The sequence below is a fragment of the Chaetodon auriga genome, chromosome 17 (genome assembly GCF_051107435.1).
Source record: "Chaetodon auriga isolate fChaAug3 chromosome 17, fChaAug3.hap1, whole genome shotgun sequence".
NCBI classification, from domain to species: Eukaryota; Metazoa; Chordata; class Actinopteri; order Chaetodontiformes; family Chaetodontidae; genus Chaetodon; species Chaetodon auriga.
The window spans coordinates 7,491,569-7,513,914 of record NC_135090.1 but is presented as its reverse complement, the minus strand read 5'-3'; the positions used below and the strand labels follow the sequence as shown (position 1 = coordinate 7,513,914).

Sequence of the window (22,346 nt, the reverse complement as noted above, 5' to 3'; positions counted from 1 at the left end):
CTGGTTAACCTCCAAGAAAACACCATGATACCTGAAAATAGATGGAGTTCAGGGGTCACCATATGGGACTCACTGTTGTCAGGCATGCACCGCGTCCAATGGGAGGGAAGGTCAGGCCACTGAGGTTAAGGTAGTTAAAAGAGTCCTGTCACCAGAGAGCAGTAAAACATGGATTTTATACAGAAAATACATTTAAAATGAATACAAAATACAACCTTTTAAAGTTGAATGTTACTCTAGCTTCTACTCACACACACACACACACACACACACACACACACACACAATTAGTTGAATGTATTGTCTGAGGATTACATGTGTCATTATTGTCAAACTATGTGAGATTCATTTTTCCCATAAAGCCCATAAAAATGCAACCAGATAATGACAAGAGCAGGTTGTTTAATGGACCTCAGTGCTTGGTTGTTAATGTACAATATCCAGATGAACTCTTGCTTGATGTCATTTTCTCCCAGTTTGAGAGCTCGAAATTCTGATTGCAACGCTGATGAAACAGTGTTTAAAATGGAGCTTTTGAATTGGATGTGAGATGACATTTTAATTGCTGAAGGGGGAAGTTGCACATTTTTTAGTTTCTTGGCATTGTATCAGCTAAGACCCACGTACATGTGTACTGTACATGGTCAAACTATGCAGCAGCTTTGTGTTTTCCTGCTCAGACAAATTACATGAAAGATGATGGATAGGATCTTTGTATTTTTTTGTTAATTATTTTAATATCTGCCATGTCAAAAGTTAATTTATGTTCTGTTCATTGAGTCAATGTAATCAGCGCCCACATGACTTTATTTAAAATAACCTTTGGGTGATACTTACGTGTAAAGGGGTTCTTAGAATTGACTGATAGATGTCTATCAGTCAGTCAGAGGCTTTCCGTGTGTGTGTGTGTGTGTGTGTGTGTGTGTGTGTGTGTGTGTCCATATGTGTATGTGTCCATGTACCCTTGTATTACTCAGGTTGTGGGGACATAAATCTGTTTTCACAGTCACATTGTGGGGACGCGCCTGACTTGTGGGGACAAAATGCAGGTCTCCATAATGTAAATCATTAAGTTTTAGGGTGAAGACTTGGGTTAAGATTAGGTTAAGGTTAGATTAAGGTTAGGTTTAGGTTTAAGTTAAGGTTAGGATTAAGGTTAAGGTTAGGGTTAGGATGTGGAAGTTAAGGTTAGGGTTAGGGTAAGTTAGGGTAAGTCTCCAGGAAATGAATGTAAGTCTATGTGATGTCCCCAAAAGTCATTAAAACCTAGCTTGTGTGTGTGTGTGCATGTGTGTGTGCATGTGTGTGTGTGCATGTGTGCGTGTGTGAGAGACAGTGGCGTGTCAGTATCAGGCCGTGGGGAGGTGAGCCACTCAGTGAGGCTTAGTGGTGGCGCTCCAGTGAGGTGAAATTAAGTTTGGCCTGTCTGCAGAGCTAATCAGCTCTGTCTGGCTTGAAACCCGACCACTCACAGACATGAAAGACAACTGCTGTAATAGACCGGGGTCGGGAAGTCACCACCAACCAGTGTTCAAATGCTGACATTACTGATGGGTGCGTTAGTTTACAATGGAAACCTCCACCAGACAGCCAGCTATCTTTTGGAGGTTTGTAGCCGCTGGTATTATAATTTCTACAGCTGCAAGATAGTGTATGAATTGGCAATTAATTTCATGTTATTAGTTATTTAACATGCTTCCTAAATAAAATGGTTACTCCATGGTTCCCCAGACTTAATACTGTACCATTGACATTAACATTAAAGCTACACAAGTCAATACTTTTATACTGATGATGTGATGATTAAAAGACAAAACCAAACTATCACAACACTGTGCAGCGTGTTAGCGTCTTTCAGCTCATTGTTTTGGTTTTTTACGGTTCAGTTTCACCCTTAATTTCTAACCGAAGCAGGCAGCTGCGTTCTGCTTTTGTCTGACTGCTGTCCATATAAGCAACAGGTAATGAGTGCAGTAAGATTAATTGAAAAACTGTAAGAATCACCAGGCAGCGCATAATGGCCACTCACTTCAAGCTAAATTTATGCATGGAACCATCACCACAGTGACTCTGTTATTTCTATTTTTTCTAGATTTGGTAGCATTCACAATGAGAGGAGGAAATGCCACTTCCAAACAAGGCAGCAGTAAACATGTCTCCTCCAGATGATGAAGTCCCCAGTTGGGCTTTTTTAGTGCCAAATATGTGACCATATTTTGAGTGCTGGTTTGGTTGATGTGATTTTTGTCGCAGTGAGATGCATCACTTCCTGGAGTTTCTTCAGCGGTATCTGAAGTGTTGTGTGTGGTGTACCGATGGACATGTTTTTATCAGGGGGGACAAATACAAGACATGGCCACCTGTAAAGATCACTCAACACGCATGCTAGTGTTAGCATGAAGCACAAGAGCTAATGATCAGCCAAAAACAAAGAACTCTTTTTCTGTTTATATCTGCTCTGGTTTGAAACAGCCAGATCACTTATCTCTAAGAAATGAATGTAAGTCTATGTAATGTCCCCTAAAGTGATGAAAACCGTGTGTGTGTGTGTGTGTGTGTGTGCGTGGACGTGCCTGTGTTCACTTGTGAATATACTGTTATTTGTTTTGTGTGTTTGTGTATAGCCTGATAGGTTTAGGGGCCCATAAACCTCTTGGTCAAGTGGGCCTGACCCTGGCACAGATTATTGTGTTTGACATCTGACCCCATACATACTGTGCGCGTGTGTGTGTGTGTGTGTGTGTGTGTGTGTGTGTGTGTGCGCCTTTGTTTATAGGCATGCAGGTGTCTGTCCATGACCCTTCAATCCAATATGCTGCAGCTCCAAGCCCTCTTAATGTGTGTGTGTGTGTGTGTGTGTGTGTGTGTGTGTGTGTGTGTGTGTGTGTGTGTGTGTGTGTTGCTATAAGCAGCATAGGGGACCTATAACCCTGTACATTTCCACCCCTCACCCTCCTCTGGTGGAGAGAAAAAGAAGGAAGTGGGGGAGGGGAAAGCAGGAGGGGAGGAACCAGCCAAGGTGATTTCAGTTTCATCACATGAAGATAAAACTTGGTCAAAAACAGTCATGGCGGACGGTTTTAAGGACTGTGAGGGTAGAAACGACAGTGAGCAGTGAGAAAGTTAAAGAGCATGCACATTAAACGAGGAAGAATTGACATACAAAGTGAGCTTGTCATGTCCCTGCACCCACCCTTCCTCTCACATGTGCTCATCACATACATGAACGTGCATTACCCGCACACACACACACACACACGCACACATGCATAAACTCACAAAGAGCCGAACGTTATACTGCTCCCCAGATGGCTGCAAAACTGCTGCATGAGACTGGAGGAAAAAGTCGAGCAGTAAAGTCAAGAAACTGCTGGAGCTGTTTGTCACAGTTTACATTTTGTCTTCCTCTTGTGTGTGTGTGTGTGTGTGTGTGTGAGAGTGTGTGTGTGTGTGTGTGTATGTGTGTGCATGTGTGTGCAGCTCATAGTTCTCATGCACACTGTATTAGGGGCCAGCTGGGTCGGCCTGCGCTCTACACATGAGCCTGATTATGACTCAGTATTGCATTACTGACATTCCTCCATAGCTCTCCCTCTTTTCTCTTTTTCTATTCTTCTCTCTTACCCTCCTCTTTTTCTTTCTCTTCCTCTCTCTCCCTACCTCCCGAAGCTGGGCAGATTTGCTGAGCAACCCCCCCCCACACCACCAATCGTTCCCTCCCTACCCCTCCCTTGACCCCCTCAGCAAAGCCCAAACACCCGACACGTGATCCACACGGCTTCAGATAGTCACCCCTCCGTTTTCTTTCAACTGCCTTCTTTGCAAACCCCAAAGCCGTCAGTGTGCGTTACACATGTTGCTCTGGTCCTGACACTCTCGCATAGTATTTCACATACAGCTGAGGAGGAGGAGGAGGATAAGAGGGAGGGGGTAGAAATTAAAACCGTCAGGCAGCTCAAACAAAATGTCAGTGGATGCATAAGAATAAGGGATGTGCACGTGTGTGTGTGTTCAGTGATTGGCTTAGTAGTTAGAGCTTGTCCTCTCTATCCGTGTGTGTGTGTGTGTGTGTGTTTGTGTGGGGAGTTGTGGGCGTGTTTTAGGGAGAAACACTCTCGGTGCGGATCACCATCAGCTCCTTTTACCGATGGGGATCGTTTTTGGGGCGGGGGCTTGTCAGGGGATTTGAACGCAGCCCTGAAGATAAGAGTGCAGAGTACGTGACAGGTAGCAGCTCACCGTTTAAAAATCCCACACTGGGTTAATCCAGTGTGAGGAGGAGGAGGAGGAGGAGGGGGAGGAGGGAGGAGAGGAGCGGTGGCTCATACCACTCCTCGCAGCTCAGCCTTTATGCTGCCCAGCACGAGAAGAAGGGGCAGGTTGTCTCTCTCTCGCTCTGTCTCTCTTTCACTCTCGTCCTTCCTCTGTCACTTCCTCCCGCCCCCCCCCTTCCCTCTTACCTCTCTTGCATTCTCCTTGCCAATCTGTCCCTCCCTCTCTCTCTTCCTGACTTCCTTCCCTCCCCTCCTCCTCCTCCTCCTCCTCCTCCTTCTCCCCTCCCTCTCTCTCCCTCTCTCTCTCTGTCTCTCTGTGTCACTGGAGAGCGTCTCAGTGTGAAAATGCCATCCTGCTCTCCAGACTGTTGCCTCTTTCAGGCTGTGGAGGTAAGAGACTTGTGTGTGTGCGTGTGTGTGTGTGTATGTGTGTGTGTTCCTTGCGTTTCTGGATGTCCGTCGTGAGCTGTGTGTGCATGTACGTGTGTGTTTGCAGGGATGAGGAGCTTTGTATTTTTCTCCCCCTGGATGTTTCTAAAACTTTTCTCAAACAAAACTCATGCGTCATGAAATTACTTTTTTCTTTCTCTGGGGCGTGTGGGAAGAGAGGAGGAAGTCGTCTGGCTTTGCAGGCGCAGTGAGCGCCGTGACGTTGTTTCTGGTTGCATTTGGAGGCTCTCTTTGCGTCGCCGTGCTGGTGCTTTCGGTGTGTTGTGACATTTCTAGGCCACTGTTGCTTTCGTTTTTTGGTGTTTTGTGTGTTGCCACCTCACGGTGCCATTGTTTGACTTAATTTTCCGTACCACCCCCCTCTTGGCCCTCGCCCATCACCAGCTTTGTGTCTTGTTTCATGTAATTTTCAACAGTTGTTCCCCGGTGGTTTTGTGTGAAGTGCAGGGCAGCAGAATCCCTGCTGTGGACAGGGGTGTGTGAGCATACACACAAGCATACACACACATGCGTATACGATTCCTCTTTGGTATACTGAAGATAATCTGAGTTGTCTTTGTGGTTTGCAGGAACTTTCGATGTTCCTTTGGTCATTTGTGTGTTACGCTACATGTGAGAGCTAGCTGTCCATGGTGTGTGTGTGTGTCTGTGTGTGTGTGTGCGCGTGTGAATCTGCTCATATAGTGGTGTGAAGCAGCTGGTCTGTGGTTATCTGTGCAGCAACACACTCAGAGAAGGCTAAATTATACCCGGTTTGAATGTCGCTTTGGGCACTGAAATGGTTCAAAATGGCGCAACAATGGGAGGTCCTCCGGCTTTGAACTGTGCCCACTTGCTTCTCCAGGCGGTGACATTTTTAAGGACAAAATGCAACATGTGTAAAGACACCGTGGTATTCCGCTGTCTAAGTGCGAAAATGTGGTACTTTTCTGAATGTGTATTTCAGTGCATGTGACAGAAAACGTGTCATTGTGGTTTGGTGTGCGAGCAGGTTTACATGCGTATTCATGGATGTGCGTGTGAGGAAGTTCGGTTGAGCTGTTGACAAGACGGTTAAGCTGAGAGCGCATGGGCCGGCCGACCTTTCCTGGACGTCATCCTCCTTTTTTTTTTTTTGTTTTGTTTTGTTTTGTTTAAGGGGATCTCATGTTGGAGTGATAGAATAATGTGAACGAGTCTTTTTAAGAGTGGACAGGACAAAGCACCTGGCTATGGAGGTAAATGTAGCCTCTGATCTGTTACTCTCTCCCTTCTCTCTGCGGAACCAAATTCCCGAAGCTGCCTCAGAAGGAGTGACGCCCTCTGACTGTTATTAGACTTTCTCCAGCCTGTGAAAACATGACATTTACTGCTCCTATGAACAGATTCTCATCATTATCCTCTTGCGTTTTCAGATAGTGAAGGTGTGGAGCGAGGATGGGGCCGGTAAAGTGGTGGAGATCCCAGCGGACATGACGGCCAGGGACGTCTGCCAGCTCCTGGTCTACAAGAGCCACTGCCTGGACGACAATGCCTGGACACTGGTGGAGCACCACCCCATCCTTGGCCTTGGTAAGGGTGTGTGTGTGTATATGGTCCATGTGGTGAGTGTGTGTGCACCCTGGCATGGATTTAGCACACATATGTGTCTATATTCATGCTTCTGCTTTGCAGAAATGTCCATAGATTCTACTTTTCTGCATCTCCGTGTGCACATTGGCTATATGCAATGATGTAGCGGTTTATGAAAAGGTGGTTAAACTGCAGTATGATTTCCAGTAAGGCTAACCACCACTAATATGAGCCAAAATCTGTTACATTATCAGTAATGTGTTCCAAAAAGAGCATTTCTTTTTTTTTTGTCAAAGATCATGTCTTTCTGTAGCAAACATGGTTTTTACACCAAACTGTGATACATACCAGGAAAATATGTCATGGAGATTTATATCAGCCTTGAGAAAGTGGATAAGAGCCATTGAGCAAGTGAAAAGAGGAGTCAGATGAGGGGTGGATGCTTTCACTTCCACTACATCCCTGTATGTCTGTAGTGGGGTTTCAGGAGAGTATGGGTGTTGTATGTGTGCCTGTGTCTGCCCCCCTTTTGTGTGTCTCTACATGGGCGAGTGCCTGTTTGCCTTCTATACAGCTCAGGGAGGGAGGTGTGGTGGTCGCAGGATTAAGCATTTTCCATGTTCTGCTCGCATGCCTGTTCCCTCCAAATAGTTCACCCAGGGGGGAAAAAAAAGGAAGGAACAAAAGAAAAGCGCAGGTCTCATGCTTTGCTTCTTCACTTTTGCCGTGTCTCGGTTTGAAGCCGTATTTATTTCATTTTTTTTTTTTCTCTCTGGGTCTGTCTTTGTCCTTGGTGAGGCTTTCCTACTCCCGAGTCGTATTTTTAGAGTCAAAGGATCGCTTTGTGCTTTGCTGCTTGATCTGCGTTTCTGGAAAAAAGTGCACTGGAGAGATGGAATGTGAGGTGAGGAGAGGGAGGGAGGGAAAAAGAAAGAGAGAGAGATGAAGGGAGAGAGAAGGAGAGACAGGGGGAGAGTGATTGAGGGGGGAGGGGGGCAGGATGGGGAGGGCGGAGGGGCCTGGACTAAAGCGTCATACCAGAGTTGCGAGGAACCAATCACGGTACTCCATCGGACGAGCCCCTAGCCTTGCTGGCCAATCAATCTTTCCTTAACCCTCCACAGGAAATTCCCCTGCTTGCAGCCAGCGTGTGCGCGCGCACACACACACACACACACACACACACTCAAAAAGAACTCAGACATTTCCACCCCGAAACTGCAGCCAGAATACATTTTTAGCAAGAAAAGTGACCACAGTTTCACCAAAATATACTGTGTGTGTTTGTTCCTCTGTATGTGTGTGTGTGTGTGTGTGTGTGTGTTTTGTCTTAATAAAACCGGACTTCCTGATTAATTAGGGAGGGAGAATTAGTGCGAAATCTTTGTTGCTATCATTTCACGTGAGTGTGTGTGTGTCCATCCACGCAGAATTGGAACATCCTGTCACTATCAATTTCTAATCGGCCTCACTCTGAGATCATATGCCCTCAACTTCAAGAAAGAGGAGAACACACGCAGGCACGCATGCATGCATGCAAACATACACACACGCACGCACGCACGCACACACACACACACACACACACACACACACACACACACACACACACACACAGAGAAAGTAATTGGGCCTCTGTGGTGCACAGAGAGCAAGTTAGGCCTGTGTGAGCTCTTAATGTGTGGTTGTGTGTTTGTCTGTGGCTTGTACTTTGCTTATGGCTTCGCCGCTCTAAGCAATCAGCCTAAATACATGACATCATCTTCCTGCAATGCCCACACCACCACCACCACCACCTCTTCCTCCTCCCTCCCCCTCTCCATCTCATACCACTTCTCCTCTCCACCTTCACCTCCTCCCTCCCTGCGTCCGAGTGCTTCTTCTCTTCACGGCCCCTCCTCATTTAACCTCTTACTCCCTTGCTCGTCTCTTAGTAACAGGCAATTTGGTCTTGCTGTGTCATTGTACACAATAGTTCAGCCAGTTGTTGTAGTGGTAAATAAAAGAAGACCTCCGGTTTGTGATCTTTTTTTATCGAGAAAAGCAAAGATGATCATGAAGACAAATTAGCTCTGCTCTCAGTAAGGCATGTGTTTATGCTTCATTTCACTGATCGTGCACTGTTGAATATGACTTTAAATTCTAATCACGGAGATTCATGAGACCTAGAAAAGGTGGTGAACTGTGTAAAAGACCAATTCTTTCCAATTCATACCAATTCCCACTGAAAAACGCCCACATTTTTAGCACAAGAAAACGCTCAACTGATGTTCTTTTCTCTCTACATCAAAAAGTTGTTGTGTCTCCTGTTGTTAGAGGACACTGTTCAAAACAGTTTACATTGAACAAGGTCCTCTGGTGACAAGGTCATCTCAGAACAGGCTCGCAATGTTAAAAAGAGCAGAGAAAATCAAGAGAGAGGTAGGAAATGCATGCAAAAGAGCTGTTTGTTATGCAGCAGATCAGCCCTGAAAAAAGATCTGTGAACATTGAAGCTATATTTAAAGTGTGACAATGCTTAAATTTGGCTTTCTGGGTTGATGTTTTACACCCAATTTCAGTCATAATCTGAAGCCAAATCGATTTATAACATGTGAATAAGGCCCAAAGTAGTCTACGCTGATTTAAAAATCTGATCTGTGTTTGCCTCCAGCTCCTTCCCTGAGGGCAGTACAAGGATAACCCAGCTGAGGCGACTAACACTGTGTCTGTGTCCCCATGCAGAGAGATGTCTGGAGGACCACGAGCTGGTGGTTCAGGTTCAAGCCTCCATGAGCAGTGACAGCAAATTCCTCTTCAGAAAAAACTATGCCAAATATGAATTCTTCAGGAACCCCCTGGTGAGTCTTTCGCATCCCTAAAAAGTCACTCCTGTGACTGCGGCGGTTTAGCACGCAGCCCCACACACTCATGCACACATTGCCACACTCATACACACACACACACACACACACACACACACACACACACACACACACACACACACACACACACACACACACACACAAGTGAGGTTCAGCCGATTTTCCAGCTTTGATATTTTTGGATTGGAGCTGCTGATAGCTGAAATTTCATGCTGACATTCAAACCCTTTATATTTGATTCATATTTTTAGCCAAAGATTACAGGCACTGAGTGTTTCCAACAGAATATTTTTTAGGTGGGTTGGCAAACCCTCTGTAGCATTGAAAATATTATTTTCCCATCAAAATCTTAATTTGACAAGCTTTGCATGATGGTCCTTTAAGATAAATGCTAATGTCATTATGCTGACATGCTCATGAATGACAATAAATGGCCATGCTAACATGTTTAGCACGTCTAATCTTTCTCACGCTCACCATCTGTGTTTAGTGCGTGAGCATGCTAACATTTGCTAATGAGCAGCAAACACAAAGTGCAGCTGAGGCTGATGGGAATGCCGTACATTTGCAGATATTTGATCATAAAGTTAGTTATGGCGCTGTCACAGTATACACAGCCATCGTGTCGGGGCAGATCGTTTAAAGCCAATGTTTAAATGACTATTATCCCACTGCAAAGCAATGCATGAACGTTTGCTCGTTTTTTTCCTGGTGATGTGGAAACCGAAGCTCGTTCTCCTCTTGCACTCCTTCTGAGTCTCTTTGGATAACAGCATGAGCGAAAATACCAAACGCAAAGCTGTTCATCATTTTGGGGACAAAACCTGCCTCTGACAGCCAGCGAGTCCGCGTCAGCCGGTGTGCGTGGCATCTTTTGCTGATGTGTACTCAGCGTGGGGCTCTGCCGTTACGTGCTGGCCGGGTATACGCTGACATTATTGCCGTGGTGATTTAGGTGTGTGTCAGAGCCAGCAGGTGACCTCAGCTCTGTGGTAATGAGCACAGTAAAACACCAGAGTGCTGGCCGCGGCCTGTCAATCACGCTAAGAGTAGCGCTGCTGGCTAAAGGGGATTACATCAGCGGGTGAGATCATACTGCATCTACTCCCAGGCTGGAGTGCCCTCTCCCTCTCCCTCTCCCTCTCCCTCTCTCTCCCTCTACCTCTCTCGCCCCCACCACTTTGTCTCAGAGTCCTTGTGCTCATCACACACACAGAAAGCGAGATGTATTCTGCATAGAGAAACACTACCCCACTCCGAGCTTGCGTATGCACTAAGTGGTTTCTAGTGCCTCTCTCTGTCTTTCTCTCTCGCTCATTGTTGGTCTCTCTGTGTGTTTTTCCATCCAGAACTTTTTTCCAGAGCAGATGGTGGCTTGGTGTCAGGAGTCTGATGGCTCGATCCCTCAGTCACAGCTCTTACAGGTGAGGCCGTGGCTCTGCGAAGGGACACATAAATCTTGAATAGCACAGGACTCGATTCATTCGCTGACTCTTAAACACTAACTTAATCCTAAATCCTATCTGAAAAATAGCCACCCTGGCTATGAATCATTGTGAGGACATCTGGTTGTCCAAAAATATGCCTGCATGCGCGCGCACACACACTTCCTGAAATCTGCTAATTACATTCACCCGGTGTGACTGCGCTCTCTGCACTCTGGTCCTTTTTTTAAAAAATGGATTTTGCAGCATTTATGAACATGTCATTCCCAGGATGTTGGAGGCCGAAACACAAACATTTGTGTTATGTACACTCAGTTCCCCTGCAGCAGTGTTCCTGATAGCTGCTGTTTGTGTGTTCTTGCAGAACTTTCTGAACTCTAGCAGCTGTCCAGAGATTCAGGGCTATTTGTACTTGAAGGAGCCTGGACGCAAGTCCTGGAAGAAGCTCTACATGTTTCTGCGACGCTCCGGGCTCTACTACTCTACGAAAGGAACATCCAAGGTGATAGATTACCGCCCTATTGATTCTGAATCTGGTGTGAAGGAGACCAAATGTTGGCATTTGCCCAAGCAAAATGAACTTAAATACAGAAGTTTAAAACTCTGAAAGTGTCTGATTCTTTCCTTCATGCTGTTGCTGACATCTGTTTCTCTCTGCCTCCCCACAACTTAACAGGAGCCCCGACACCTGCAGCTGCTGTCAGATCTGGAGGACAGTAACATCTTCACCATCATCACGGGCAGAAAACTCCACAACGCTCCCACAGACTACCAGTTCTGCATCAAGGTAGCACACACAAGAAAACCTGAGCAATTCTAGTGTCAAGTGATTGTGTGTGTGTGTGTGTGTGTGTGTGTGTCGGAGGATACTCGCCCAGTGGGGGTTCAAACACACACTCAGCACTGTGTGTCCCACTCCAGGAGTTATCTGTGGTGGGTCACCTGCTGATCTGGGATAAACCCAGTGGGATAAGCCAGGATGGTGCAGGGAATCTGGCCCACCTAACCCCCTCACCTCTCTTACACACACACACACACACTCACACACACACACACACGCTCACTCGACGGCCGGCGTGTCAGATGCTGTCAGCGGGGGTGACAGTGCAGGATTTGGTAAGGGATTTTACTTGGCAGCTGGGGGTGGCTGGATTGTTGCTATGGCGACATGAATGAATTTATCGGTGGGGGTTGCCTCTTAGGAGCAGTGTGTCTAACGTCCTTGTTACTGATGGAGGAAAAAGGAGAAAGTCTGTGCTGTGATGCTGCTCAAGTCCTGACTAGCAGGACTGTAATATATAAAGTTGACTGTCAGAGGTGACGTCTGAAATACGACACGTTTATAGTCGTACAAATAATGTCCTTTTCTGAAAAACTGTCCATGGCCCAAGTCCAGACGTTTTCTCCGCAGTGTTACGAGGACATTCTCAGTACAGTTTTATGTTGAGAGAAAAAAACTAGAGTTTATTTTTCATTTAAGAAAATGACTTTTGAAAGTAAGGCCGGCGAAGCTCGAAAATGCATTTTTGCACATTTGATGTCAAGTTAATTAAGGAAATGAGTGCAGTCACGGGTTGGTCTTATTCCAGCTGTCTGTATATTGTGTTCTCTGGCACACGAGCTGACTCATGTTGTTACACACCTCGGTCACATCACCGAGTGGAAGAGGACCGATTGGTTTATTTGGTGCGATCCCATGAAAGCGGTGACTGTCAGCATGTCATTGTCCCGTTTTAAAGTGAGGCTTTGTAACAGTTTAAAGTAGAAAGTTGAATTCATAGGCAGCTCATATTCAATATAATAGCAGCTCTTGGTCCAGTATGACCAGTAGCTTATGTTATTGCTGTGATATAGACTCACTTTATGACTCTAATCTAGTTGAGTTACCGTTGTACTCGCCTGCAGCGCTACTGTTTTATCGCTCGCCATTATTCCATTATTGCTACTTGTAGCCACGGTGGCCATTATTAGAACACGTTACACAGCCTCGCCTTAACTGGGACCATAAAGTGCAACTCTGTAGGCTCATTGCATCTCATGAATTAAATGTGTCTGCTGTTTGGTTGACAGCCCAGCAAAGTGAGGAGTGACTGTAAGGAGCTAAAGATGCTGTGCGCTGAGGACGAACAGAGCCGGACCTGCTGGATGACTGCCTTCAGACTGCTCAAAGTACATCCTTTACTGCCACATGTTAACAGGAATGAATATGTCAGCACTTGGAAACTCCAGCTGATGCCTTCTCTCCTCTCTCCTCACAGTATGGGATAGTACTGTATCAGAGCTACAACGTTCCCCAGCAGAGGAAGTCTCACCTTTCGCCGTTCTCGGCACCTGTGGTGAGGATCTGCTCTCTGACATCACCTTCTTACAACCCCGCTCTAATGCCCCCACTCAGCCAAGACCAATCCAGATTGATCCATTAATTAGCTGATGGTGAACTGGAACCCAGTTCAGTTTGTGGCCACGTTGTGTCTTAAGAGGAAACATGCAACCGTGGGTTGGATCACTTTTCTGTTCTGTTTCTGTAAGGAGGATTTTGTTAAATGCTGCAGTGAATTTCTGTTCAATCATTGCTGCTGTTGACCTTTTGTTAATGAGGTGGGAGCCGTGCTCTGTAGTGAAACATTCAGGTCAGACCGCTCATTTAAACAAACAGCAGTCTATAACAAAGTACATCCGACACAGCTTCTTAACCCAGAGTTATTTAGACGATGTTTACATAATGCTAAGCAAACTCAAAGCTGCATGCTTTTATGTTGTGTTACACTAAGTCTAATCAGCTCACATCAGGAGGTGTCTAATAGGGTTTAATCCCGGGAAGCGGGATTCCAGGGAATACCCATCTAAACCGCTTCCAGTTTCCTGACAAATATGGCAAAGGGAAAACATTTAGAGCATACTAGAACATACGGGAATATGTAATATGCAGACCTACAGCTCACTTTCTTAAAACATATGCGGCAGTGGTGTACGTGCAGCGGTGAAACACACACCACCAAATGCACCGATGTCAGAGCAAAGACGGCTGTAATCTGAAGAATCCATACAAAATCTCACGCCAAGTGAGCGAGAGCTTTGCCTTTTAACTTTGCGTGATCATTGACTTTATTACTATATCTAACATCGCTTGGTGTTCCCAGGATTCCCGGAATAGTGTGCTTCTGGTCCTGAGATAGAAAATGTCTCATTTTCAGGAACAGTAATCCCTAGTGTCTAATGCTGCATGACTTGTGTGTTTTGTCACGTTCGTGCTTGGGCTTTTTGAACATCACAGACTTGTAGAGTGAAGTTTAAGGACTCGTGTTAGTGTACCTTTATTATTATTATTATGCTGAAAATGAAGCTCAGCTGTTTAATTGACATTATTTTCAAATAATGGAAACACAGGAATTCATTCGAGCAGCAGAGAGGCAGGAGAGACTTTTACTGAGGCCTGCGTTTGTGGACTGAAGTGGGTCTCTGTGCAGACAGGATTTGTCATGCCCCAGTGACTGTGTCTGGCTTGTTTGACCTATGACCCTTGTCTACCCCCCCACCCCCCCTAACCCTTGTGTACCCCCTCCCCCAACTCCCCACCCTCCTCCACCTACCCTCCCACCATGCCACGTCTCCTAACAGCGGAGTGTATCTGAGAACTCCCTGGTCGCCATGGACTTCTCTGGGCGGACCGGTCGCGTCATTGACAACCCAGTCGAGGCCCAGAGCGCCGCCCTGGAGGAGGGACAGACCTGGAGGGTAAGAAGGGGGATGAAGCTTGGTCTTTGGGACGGATTGATCCTCAGGAATTAGATACAGTCTGTCAAAAAGCCATTTTATCATTAACTCTCCCCTGGTTTTGTTTTGTCCTGGAGCCCCATCGTGCTGTGTGCATCGCCACAAGTCATTTGACCAGTATCTTTTGCATGTTTGAGCAAACGTTTTTTGGTTCATTTCATGGAAAACCGAACCCTTTTTCCATTCCAGCTAATTTATCTTCCCCCTGCATCCCCTTTCCTAGAAAATTCAAGTGTGCAGCAGCTGCACTTATCTGTCGCTGAGCTCATCGCTCTGACGAGGCTGAAGCAGGAAATACTGCTTTCACGCTTTTGGTTTTCGGTTGTGGGTGACTTCAATGCACAACAGTGTTTGGTTCCTAAAAAGACTCAAACTTCCACAAAAAAATCCTTTGAGATCTGGTTCCAATGAACTTTTCTGCGTATTTCAATGTGAAATTAAATCAAAGGGGAGGTCGAAGCTTGCAGCTGAGGTGGTGTGTTGCTGTCTTATGTTACAAATGTTGCACATGTGCCCTCTCTTCCTCACAGAAAAGAAGCCAGCGTATGAATGTCCTGGGCAGTCCGAGCCCCCTGCACCCGTCCTCTCTGAGCACAGGTACTCTCACCTCACCGCCTGTAGCCCAGCAACAGCTGTAGAACTGCACCGTGTTTATTTGGGTGTTGAGTTTTGTGCTTTCTGTCTTTCAGTGATCCACAGGACACAGGTATGGTTTCATGGTCGCATCATGAGAGAGGAGGCCCACAAAATGATCATACAGCAAGGCCAAGTCGATGGGTAAGAACAGCCATACGCTGATTTGATCTCACGGTGAATGTTGCTCGTGTGATGTGCGGCAGAAAGCGAAGTGAAGACGATTATTTCGTCAAACTAGAAGCACACGGATAAAAAGGGGAGAGTGAAGACAGAAAAGCTTAGATCTGTAAAACGTCGGTGTCTAAAAACGGCGTTTTGGCTCGACAGCCACACATCTTAGCCTTTACCCAGTGGATTAAGATAAGGCTCAGAGCCGCAGCTGCTTGAAGCCACGCAGCAGCACATCCCCAAGTGTTTGAAATGTAACAGTATAGAAACCACTCAAATGGACTTACAGGCGTGCTGTATATTTCTTTCCATGAAACAGTTTCATCATTTCTCTCTTAATGTCCTGCAGGTTATTCCTGTTGCGGGACAGTCAGAGTAATCCCAAGGCATTCGTGCTCACCTTGTGCCACCACCAGAAGATCAAGCACTTCCAGATCCTTCCGGTCAGTCTCATTACACAATACTGTCACATTATATAATACATTACACTTGTAAAATCCACTCAGATAAGGCACAGTGAGGCAGATCGCTGCTTTACTGTCTTAGAAATTACACAACTCAAAACTGTGCTGACGATTTTTCATGTTGCAGCCCAATGACTGCAGTCGAAGCCTCAAAAGCCAGCTGTTGCAGCTGGTTGGCATCAATGAAACATATCTGTCCCTGCCAATTTAAAGCAGGTCCACTTTGTCGAAATGCACTGAAATATAGCTTAATCTCATGGTGCCGCATTCACCTGGCCTGCTACGCTCACTGAACGTCACCACCAACCACTTTCCAAAGCATGCCATGCTGTTTTCAAAGATTTTAAAATACGTTTTTTCCTTCCTCCCAGGCAGCCATCTGTTTTCATTCATTTTACTACTTTACAGAAATGAACTTGAAATGGCTTAAAAGGCCTGTCCATGCCATGCAGAAAGGTTTGGTTTTATTTGCTGAGGTTTGGAGAAAATTGACCTAATACGAGATTGCTGTCCATGAAAGGGCATCTGCCCAGTCTGCAGCCATGCTAGCAGCACTGTGAGGCTTTACTTTTAGCCAAATGGTAACATTTATGAATGTTTACCTTGTTCAGCTAATTGCTAATTTTTCTGTATGACGACGTCACGTGTTCTAGCTTGTAGTGACAAAAGCGTGCATGTCTTCTTGTCATGTGATGGTTACCTGTCCTCTCTCCTCCCTCTGGCTCTGCTCTAAAGTGCGAGGAGGACGGCCAGGTGTTCTTCAGCCTCGACGATGGCGCCACCAAGTTCACGGACCTGATCCACCTGGTGGAGTTTTACCAGCTCAACAGAGGAGTGCTGCCCTGCAAGCTCAAACACCCCTGCACCGCCGTGGCCTTGTGACACTCCACAGCCCCAGCACCTCCGTCCCCCTTTTTTGCACACCTCTCACCCTGAGATCCCAACCCCCCATCTGCCCCTCCCTCACCAGCGCATTGAGGATGAGGAGATAGAGAAAAGTTCAGTCAAGTTTTGGGGATGTGAACAACTCAGCAGGAGCCAGCGTCGGAGCTTTGACTCCCCCGGTGCGCCCGTGCATTTCTGCTGTCTGGATGTTTGAACGGCAGCCGTTTGGACATTTCAAGCGTTGCAGAATGTGGACCCGGCGGTCACTCGGCTCCTGCGATGTTTTCATGGAGACTCGGTTGTTTTGTCATTGCTGTTTTGACCCTGGAGAGAGACCATATGTTTTGAAAACAGCGAAGGATCCCTCCCTCAGAGCCCCTCACCCCTCAGCCCCTCAACCTCCCTCATCCTCCAGGCCTGATAAGCTGTGGTGCCCACCCCACCCTCGCCCCTTCGCTGCCGAGGTGGGCGGGGAGCGCCACCCTCTGACTTCCTCATCGATCATCAGGGATGGACGGGAACCTCTCTGGGTCTTATCAAACTCGATCCAGGAGTTTTCTCAACCTGTGCAGTCCAGTCTGGATAAGCTGACACCCTGCCCACCCCACCACCACCACCACCACCACCACCACCACCCGAGCGGACTCGATGCGGCCTTCTCTGCTGTGTCCTGTCCCACAATCCCTTGGTGCAACCCTGATCCCGCTTCTCCTCCTCCACAAAAGCTCAGAGAAAAGTTTGGAGAGAAAAGAGAAGTAGCTGAAGGCAAGAGATGCAGAGCAGTGGCGAGGGTTTGCTGAAAGGACAGAGGAATGTTTATCAGGAAGGCCGTAACAAGCCTCTCTTGTAGAGTTGATTACTTGATGTCATTTTAATGCTGTTTTATTACTGTTGATTCAATGCAGAACTAGTTTTGCACTCCCAGGCGGACAGACGACAGCTGTTCTCTCTAGCTAAATGAAGCTGCCTGCTCTCCGTTCGCCCTCCTCCCCCCCCCCCCGCCCTCCTCCCCTCTGAAAAGCATGCATGTGAATTTCCACCAGTTCTGATTGGATTACAGTGGCATGGGAGCAAAGCGAGTCACAGCTGATTATGCAGTGCCTTTCAGACAGGTTTGGGAACATCTTGGACCTCTGTGTGGCTCGAACCAACATGACCTTGCTTTGGTGAAAAATGAATGTGCTCTTGAAGCGCCTGCAGCCTCTCAAGATCACGAGGAAGAGGAGGACGACTGTTAGATAGACCTCTGAAGAGTGTGTCCACCCCCAAGCTTCTACCATTTCAGTCATTTTTTTTTAAATCAAAGGGTCTAATCTGTTGTCTCTGAATGTCAATTTCTTTGCCTAAATCTGTTCTGAGCTCACTGCTTGCACATCTTAACGATCCTGATTTGATTTTGATGGGCTGGAGCCGTCACGTTTGGATTCTGACCACTATTCCTTCACTCCAGAAAAGACCAAGCAGCAAAAGCACTCCCATTGCGTCCTTTTCTCTTTGTCTTCATATGGAATTGAACAAAGAACTTGAAATGTGAATTCAGCGACTGTGCGTCAACTCACCTTCAGTGAATATTGTGAGCCTTGTGTATGAAATCTGAACTATATTACGATGCACATACAGTAACACATTTCAGATTTGACAAGAGGAATGAAGAATGTTAAAAAAAATTATGTTTAATGGATAGTTTAACACTTTTGGGAGTACTCTTAGTTCACTTTCTCGCAACGAGTTAAATGGGAAGATTGATACCACTGTCGTGCCTGTATTGTAAGAAGCTACAAGCCAGTTAGCTTAGCTTAGCATACAGACTGGAAACAAGGGGAGAGAGCCAGCCTGGCTTTGTCCAAAGGTAACATGTTATATTTTGGTGAAAAAGGCAGTATCAATAGGGTTTTGTGCAGGACTGCTTGTTGGCTGTGTGCTCAGCTAAGCTAACCAGCTTCTGTACAGTAGCTTGATGTTTACAGTACAGACCACAGTGGAAATAAGTCTTGGACTTTTTTAGACATGGGTGGCCTCTTTCATTGTGTGATAAACTGGACACAGGACGGCAGTGTCGATCTTCTCGATCTCTCTGCGAGAAAGCAAAAAAATATATTTCCCCAAATGTCAAACGTAAAAGTAAAAATCCACTTGAACATGCTTCAGAAAACAGACACCGGTGATGCAATCTGGCATTTCTGGGCCTATTTTCTTGTTGGACGCTGCATTTTTCTGATTTCTGCAGGCTAAAATGTAACATCATGTCCAGGTATTTCCAGCAGATCGACTTTATGGGAGTTTGCTCGCATCAGCGGTTTCACTCCCTCACAATCAAACAGTAAGGACTTCTTTGACTGCCTTTGTGTGACAATCACACAAGGAGAAAATTCATGATAAATGAAGAAGAGAAAGCCAGCAGGAGTAGCCATGGTAGACCAGAATGCCTTGCAGCCATCAGGCGTGTGGTCAGTAGGGAGCTGTACCAGTGTTCGTGAAATCATTTCAGAACTGAAACGATTCATTGATTAATCAACAGAAAACTTATTTGGATAGTTGATTAGCATTTTTTTAAGTAAAAATGTGATGGCTCCAGCTTCTCAAACACGAGCATTTGCTGCTTTTCTTTGCTCTTTCTTACAACTCATGAATCCAAAACAGTTGGGATGTTCAGCGTTTTTGACATATACTCCACTGAAAATAATACAATGACAATATATTTAAAGTTTGACCTCGTCAGCTTCATTGGTTTTTGTAAATATCTTCTTATTCTGAATTTGATGCAGCAACTTGTTTCAAACAAGTTTAGACAGCTGCAAATAAAGCCTGGGAAAGTTGATGAATGCACTAACAACACCTGTTGGAACATTCTGCAGGTAATCAGGTTCATTGGTAACAGGTGATAGTGAAAATGATCATGATTGGGTAAAACTGTTGTTTGGTTAAAACTTCATTTGCACATGATTGACACAGCGTCCCAACTTTTTTGGAATCAGGGTTCTACATTATAGGCAAATCAATGTCTTGGGGTTTTGGACTGTTGGTCAGACAAAAAAAAAAAAGAAAAAAAAAGCAGTTTGAAGATGCCACCTTGGTATCCAGGCAAATAGTGATGGACATTTTTCACACTTTTCTGACATCAAATGATTCATGGATTAAACAGATAGCTCAATTTCTGCGGGAACAGGCCAACATTTGATTGAAAACAACAGGCCCATCTCTGACGATTGTTGAAAAGCACTCTGGGAGATAAGGCAAAGTTTGTGGAAAAGTTTCTCCACCAAAAAAAAAAAAAAAAAAAAAAAAACCTGTGACATTTCATCACTCAACAAATCTAACATATAGATTTATTTTGGATTAGAAAATGTCCTACTATGACACCCCCTAGTGGTAGCATTGAAAACCACTTTTCACATGCCCTAACCACGTAAAAATGCACACACAGTGGCGTTAACAGATCACCTGAGTGGACTTTTTCCTCTAAATTGTTCCCTGAATGCCCCGTCATCATCTAGAAGAAAAGCGAGGACCATGCCTGTAGGAACATTCAGCAGGAAAAGAGGTTAGAGAGGACATTTTTGAAGTCCTCCTCTCTTTTCCTGCCTTCTCCTACTGTCGTGTGACCGGCCGATGAAAAGCTTTGTGTGACATAACACCTGCTTAGCTTCGCCCTACACCCCTCCCGCCCTCACCTGCACCCGCTCCTCCGTCCTGTGCCAGATTCACAGTGAACAGGGTTAGCACGAGGCCACCAGACTCCCTGCCAGGCTTACTAAACTCTCTCCAAGTACTGTCATTGACTCGCAAGCCACTGCCACCATTCGGCCAATCACGTGACTTGACTGACTCACCAGCTCTGCACTCCACCAATCAGGCCTTTCTAGTCAGTCAGGGCGGACTCTCTCCAGGGATTGGATAATGCTTGAACCCCCCGCCCCCCTTTCCCACCTGTGTCCAGCCTGTAAGCTATGACCCTGTGGTGAAGATGTGTGTGTGTGTGTGTGTGTGGATGCGTGTGTGTGGATGGCCAGACTGTTATATTCACTATTCAGGATTGCTAAGTGTGCTGGTCATCATAACTTGCCTTTTAGAGACAGTAAGAGAAAAGGTTGCTTGTCAGTCGGGTAAAGTCAAGCGAAGCCGTGGACTTAGAGGAGACAGGAGTTTGGCTGGGGGGATCCCAGCATTCCCAGTCCTCAGCTGAGGTTCTTCCCTGTCCGTCAGAGCGGGACGCGAAGCCACATCGCTATGGGTCGGCAGGGGACGAGCCACCGTCCTCTCCTCCTCCCTCCATTTTTAATCACTGTGCTACAATGCAATCCTATACACAAGCCCAAGTATATGAATATACCAGTATACAGTATCATTTGTTTTCTAAGTATGTGAAGCTATGGAGAAGACGTAGATCTAACACTGTACCTAGGTCACAGATCACTATGTATGGGGCGTTATGCTTTTGCTCATAACTCCATGTAAAATGAAGAATGATTTATTTTGTCCTCTTTTTTTTTTCCATTATTTGTGTGTGTATATTGACATTATTGTGTATTTTCTTTGGTTTGCCACAAAACGACCTTTTATACATCTATCTGTATCTACATGTATAGATACAGATAGATGTATAAAAGAATATACCACAGTATATACAATATTAAATTAAGCTGTTTTTTTTTTATTATTATTATTTTAAGAGATCAAACTGGATTTTTGGCTTGTGTCAAATTTCTGAACATCAGTTGTGTGTATAAGCTGACAGGCTGGCAGAGGCTTCATCTCTGCCAGCGTTCAATTCTGATGCCATTTTACGGTTTAAAGCCACATCTTTTGAATATCCCCTCTCTGTCTGATTCCACTCGTTTCCTTTAGGTTTCAACACAGTAAATGTTTGGATATTAATCTCACACACACACACAGAGGCACACACACACCAGTGGTTTTTCATCAAGAGCACACACATGCACCAATGCTTAACCCTTGGGGATATTCTTAGCAGCTTTCATCGCAAGTAGTGCATTTCATTATTCATTTACTCTGATTTTAAGGTGCGTAACAAAGTTTTTGAATTCCTTGTCTTAACTCAGCCTATTCTTGCAGCAGGTGCCTCTTGTTTGTGAACAGTATCAAGTCCTTAGTCGCCATCCGTCCACTCACTGCGATCATTTTCCAGTTAGCTGTAACTGTGAAACTAAATCCTACTGGAACTAAATCCTAATATCAGGTCAACATCGCGTACAAGTCCCATCGACATTGGTGACTCACAGTGTAGGTGCAAGTGAAGCTGACTCAGTGTCGGTTGTGTGTTATTTTTGGGTTGAAGTCATCATAAGCTGAAGTCAAACATTTCAGGGAAAGAAAAAAAAAAAGAGCAAGTGAACTGTAATCATTTTTTTTTTTTCAGATAACCCCACTGTGCTTTGCTTCATTCTCTCTGTACGGCTCCTGGATCTACATTGTATCCTGTTCAGGTATTTTTGTACAAATAAGGGACTGATATATTCTCTGTTTATTGGAAATTAGAATAAAAGACAACATTGCTATAAACCAAAACCGGCTGGCCTGGTGCTGTTATTCTCCTGTGCGGAGGGTTATTTAACTCATCAGCCACAGCATGTGGGTCACATCAGGTTTGAATGCTCTTGAACTGTTGCCAAACTCTTACTGCATTCATCCATCCTGGAGGAGCTGGACTATCTGTGCAACCTCACTGGGCTGCAGGTGCTGCCTCATGCTACCAGCAGTGACAAGGACATAAACAGAACTCAGAACTAGAGAAGAATCATTCAGGAAGGAAAAGCAGAGAGCAACTGTGTGTGGCCACCACATGCAAAACCTTTTCCCTTTGTGTGGGTTGTGCTG

General features: G+C 45.6%; 1 protein-coding gene across 3 annotated transcripts in view; it reads left to right on the top strand.

The window, feature by feature from the left end:
• LOC143335202 (growth factor receptor-bound protein 10-like) overlaps nt 1-22,037 on the top strand; it is a 42,979-nt gene extending 20,942 nt beyond the window's left edge. For 2 of the 3 annotated variants that reach the window (XM_076754448.1, XM_076754447.1), the window contains exons 6-17: nt 6,119-6,275; nt 9,000-9,115; nt 10,489-10,563; nt 10,949-11,086; nt 11,261-11,371; nt 12,655-12,753; nt 12,843-12,920; nt 14,203-14,319; nt 14,889-14,955; nt 15,048-15,135; nt 15,512-15,605; nt 16,362-22,037. In XM_076754448.1, the coding sequence (XP_076610563.1) occupies nt 6,119-6,275; nt 9,000-9,115; nt 10,489-10,563; nt 10,949-11,086; nt 11,261-11,371; nt 12,655-12,753; nt 12,843-12,920; nt 14,203-14,319; nt 14,889-14,955; nt 15,048-15,135; nt 15,512-15,605; nt 16,362-16,508 (1,287 nt within the window). In that variant the 3' untranslated portion in view covers nt 16,509-22,037. Of the gene's footprint in view, nt 1-4,573; nt 4,665-6,118; nt 6,276-8,999; nt 9,116-10,488; nt 10,564-10,948; nt 11,087-11,260; nt 11,372-12,654; nt 12,754-12,842; nt 12,921-14,202; nt 14,320-14,888; nt 14,956-15,047; nt 15,136-15,511; nt 15,606-16,361 lie in introns of those variants that run through there. The other variant, XM_076754449.1, reaches the window with a different exon arrangement.
• The last annotated feature ends 309 nt before the right edge of the window (nt 22,038-22,346 follow it).